This window comes from Nematolebias whitei, chromosome 8 (assembly GCF_014905685.2).
Source record: "Nematolebias whitei isolate Nwh7 chromosome 8, NemWhi1, whole genome shotgun sequence".
Lineage (NCBI taxonomy): Eukaryota > Metazoa > Chordata > Actinopteri > Cyprinodontiformes > Rivulidae > Nematolebias > Nematolebias whitei.
In genome coordinates, this window is record NC_056505.1 from 30,940,552 (window position 1) to 30,944,897 (window position 4,346).

The 4,346-nt window shown below is 46.9% G+C and overlaps 1 protein-coding gene across 1 annotated transcript; it reads right to left on the reverse strand.

The window, feature by feature from the left end:
- Nucleotides 1–1,591: 1,591 nt before the first annotated feature.
- On the reverse strand, nt 1,592–4,023 carry LOC119414066 (neurofilament light polypeptide-like). The gene is given in 4 exon segments (XM_037681185.1): nt 1,592–2,541; nt 2,640–2,764; nt 2,897–3,990; nt 3,993–4,023. Coding segments are annotated over 4 exon segments (1,674 nt in total). The 3' UTR covers nt 1,592–2,117.
- Between the last annotated feature and the right edge of the window lie 323 nt (nt 4,024–4,346).

Genomic DNA, 4,346 nt, shown 5'->3' on the forward strand with positions numbered 1-4,346 from the left:
TAAGATGCAAAATCCACTTTATCTTATTGTTCCTAATTTACTAAATGGAGCATTTTGCTCTCAGACTGCAGGTTTACTTCTAATTCCTATAGTAGAATGTAAAAACGGAGAATGGGAGGAAGTTTTCATCAGACTCTTCTCTTATGGAACCAGCTCAAGTTTCTGTTCGTGAGGCGGACTCTACATTTTGAGGATAAATAGATACATCTGTACTTGTTATTTTTTTACTTGCTCATAGCCAAATACAGCGGCTGAAGAATTATAACGATTCAAAAAGATATGTGTGCACAGGACACCTTTTATTGATATAATGTTTATTTTGTGTGGTACCGTTAATAAGATTGTTATGAATTTTGTTTTGTAGTTTGAAATAAACTGATGACTTATTCAATCCAGCTGTGTCCTGGTACAGCTGTGACCTACACTGTATGAATAAAGTGAATTGAAGTGAACCAGAGGAGGAGGAGGAGAGCACCCCGGTGCTGTTTTCATAAAACATCTACGACATGTTCCCAAAATGAAATGATGCGCTTCTGTTCGTGTAATAAGATGATATAATATTTCAAAGGGCTCTTCAAACAGAGGCTCCCCCTTCACGCTCACTAATGTGTGTGTGTTTTTCTGAGTCAGTGAAAAGACAGATGGTCAGGCTGCATGTGTTTTGTTTTCTATGAGTGATTGAAACTGCCTCTCTGCAAATGGCTCATGGGCGCCCCCGATTCTTCCACCCCGCCTCTGAATAATAAACACTCTGTCCTCTGTCAAGGTTTAGAGCAGTGAGATGCCTCAACGGCCTCTCTGCTCTCACCTCCTCATCCTCTCCTTCCTCTCCTAATGAAATAATGACATTGCGTTCTTTCCCTCCTTCTTTTTTCTTTCTTGCTGCTTTGCCCAAATCGACACTTGGCCGTCTCTTGCGGTGCAGCAGAAGCTGAGTCATAAAGGTTTCAGTGTCCTGATTTATGGACAGTGATGTGGATGCTGGGGGAGTTGATGTGAAGAAGAGGGGAGAAGTACTGGCGTCAGCTTGCTGATCACGAAGACGTATGTCAGGACAGAGGCAATCTGCTGACTTCAGATAAAGACAAGAAAAAAAAAGCTTCTGTACCTCAACTCTTACACTAAATTAAGGTTCTCTGAAGCACTAAAAGAAAGCAGTGGATCTGTCACATTAGAAGTCTGGAGCTAATGCACTGGTGTTGTTTGTGTTTTATAAACTCTGATTGACTTGCTGACTGTGCAGCGTTCTCTTCCTGTCTGCGGCACATCCCTGTGGAAACGGGCAAAGGTCTGCGCCTGCCACACTTTTCCATTAACTTCCATTAACGCTCTCCGCTGAGAAAGAAGCGTGTTTTAAACTCTGCATGCAAGGCTTCAGGCTGGAAAGCGTGCAAAATCATTTATTACTGGCTATGAATTTTGTGTGTCTGTGTGTGTTGCGTCTACAACTGATCTGATTTGACTCCTCATTGCAGCTGCTGGTTAATATGAGCACAAATGAAAAAGCCCAGAGCCAGCTTTAGGTTGAGAAGGCTTCAAGGCTTTATTGAAGTTCAATGCAATGCATGATGAGACTTAAAGCACTTAGTGGGGACTTGAAGGCATCACAAACTGCGTATATTGCACATGAAGACAGTCGTGGAAGCACAATTTGGTGTCAGGAAAAGCACCTGCACACAGATCTCCACAAAGCAGGATCTCCTCCTGACATCTCCTGTTTTTTTTTAACATCTTTGCTTTCAGTGCACACATTCTGTTAATACATGCTATTAGTTGTTCAGGGGGTCATACATTTACCAACATTACTGAGGTCAAGTTCGTTTTTATTTGGTTTTAATGTGGCATTGAGCACTGGAAAACATTGACGGGTTCATTTAAACTTTTTTTTTTTAAAATAGGTTTTCACAGATTTTTTTATTTTATTCTTTCTTAGTTTCTTCCTCCTTTTTCACATCCTCTTCCTTTTGATCAACATCATCTTCTTCTTCTTGAGGCTGGCTGTCCTCTTCTCCTTCTTCCTCCTCTTGTTTGCCTCCCTCCTCTGCTTCATGGACAGAAAAGCAACAAAAATTAGAAACAGTCCTTTTATTAAACATCACTAAAGCTAAAAGTCTAAACTAACCTTCTTCATTGTCTTCCTCAGCTTCCTCCTCTTGTTTAGCCTCTTCCTCTCCCTCTTCTCCCTGCTCCTCGTCTCCCCCCTCCTCCTCCTCCTCTTCCTCTTTCTCATCTGCCATCTCCTCTTCCTCCTCTTTCTCTTCTTCTTCCTCCTCCACCTGTTCCCCCTCCTCTTCTTCCTCCTCCTGCAGCGGTCTGGCCTCAGCCTGATGCGCCTGGCTTGCAGATATTGCGTCCTCCGTGGGAAGCAGAGATGAATACAGGCGGGAGCTCAGCAGGTACGGAGCTGCAGAGCTCAGCTGAGACTGCACGGAGACCTGGACTCTCCCGTAGGACGGGGCACTGCTCACGGCCTGGGAGTAAACGGTGAAATGGCCCGGTCTGTCTGTGCTCAGACGATCCTCTTCTCCTTCCAGGAGTTTCCTAACAGAAGGAGGCACACATGAATCCCACAGTTATTTAAAAAAAAAAATACAGCTTTTGTGCATAAAACGCTGGAATGAATGCAACTAGATAAACACCTGTATGCTGCGATTTCGATATCTAGTGCCATTTTTACATTCAGCAGGTCCTGATAATCCTTCAAGTAGCGAGCCATGTCGTTCTTGCTGGCCCTTAATTCTTCCTCCAGGTTACTTATGGCGTCCTGAATAAAGGGAAACAAAAATGTGCTCAGTAACAACTTGAAACTTTTTGTCAGACTTACATCTGTTGGAAAAGTCACACATTGTTGTTAGGGATAGTGAGCTCTGCTTCTCTGTGTGCTGATCTTGCTCACCTGCATCGCAGAGATCTCATCGCTCTGTTTCTCCTCCACTTCCTGCAGTTGGTTTTCTAGAGCTTGGATCATCTCACGGCCCGCATCGATCTCTAACGTTCTGGCTTTCAGCAGTCGGCGATACTCTCCAGCTTCGTCTTTGGCGCTGCGCGCGCTCTCGGTGTTGCGAGTCGAGCCTACGGTCATCACGCTCATCTTGTTGCAGAACCACTCCTCAGCTGCTTGAAGGTTACTGTGAGCCAGCTTCTCATACTGCCCTCGAATGTCCCGGAGCGCAGAGGAAAGGTCCGGTTTGGAGATCTCCATCCCCACTGACACCTCCATGCTGTACTGCACCTGGGCCTGCAACTCCGCTATCTCACTCTCACAGATGCGCTTCAGGAAGGCCAGCTCATCCAGCAGGGTGTCGACTCTCTTTTCAAGTTCTGCCTGGTCCAGAGCAGCATCGTCTGCTCCCTTTCTGGCATCCATGAGCCGCCCCTCTGCTCCATCTCTGCCCAGAACCTCATCCTCATAGCGCTTTTGCAGGTTCTTCAGCACATCCTCCATCTCATCCTTGTGGTCCTGGGCTGCCTGCTGCTCGTGGCGGGCCTCGTCAACAGCAGCACGGAGCTGGCGGATCTCGTGCTCATAGAGGGCCCTAACATTCGAAGGCTCGGTCTGCTTCTGCCTGAGCAGAAGCAGCTCCGTCTCCAGCAACTTGTTCTGCTGCTCCAGCTCATGGACCCGATCAATGAAGCTTGCAAAGCGGTCGTTCAGGTCCTGGAGCTCAGCCTTCTCCTGCGTCCTTAAGGCTTTGAACTCAGAGCTTACTTGGACTGCTTGGTCGAGGCGGAGCTCAGGAGCAGCTGCAGCAGGACGTACGGCGGAGTAGCTCGAAGCAGCTCGGGTGGATGTGGGATAACTCCGGCGTGAGGATGCGTAGGAAGTTACTGGGGCAAAGTGGGTGGAGTAGGCAGACCTGGATCCAATTCCTCCTCCTGCTCCATATCCTGCGCTGTGCACCACTGCTCTCCTCTTGTACGTGGGAGGTAGGTAGTGGTCAAAGCCTATAGAAGCCATGGCTTGAGAGATGGGTTGCGTTGTTTCAGGGATGTAGCTGGGTCGACTGCACAGTGAATCTGCATTACTCAGGCTTTTATACTGCCTGTAATGACTCTGACGTAAGCACTTTTTCCTTTGCTACCATGCTGACAGAAAGAATTGATTACGGCCCCTGCCAGCCGGTCGGTCATAGCCAAGAGAGAATGGGGAGGGAGTGGATGGGGCGGAGAATAAGCAACACTAGAGCAAAAAGGAGCTGCATTAGAGAGGGTCACTGAGTACACAACAGTATACTGTTACACTGAAAACTGCAGCAGAAGTAATGGTTTGGCACTGGAAAAGCCAACGAAGACAAATCCCGTTTGTATCAACTTGTAATGTCTGCATAAAAAAAGAGATGAAGGAA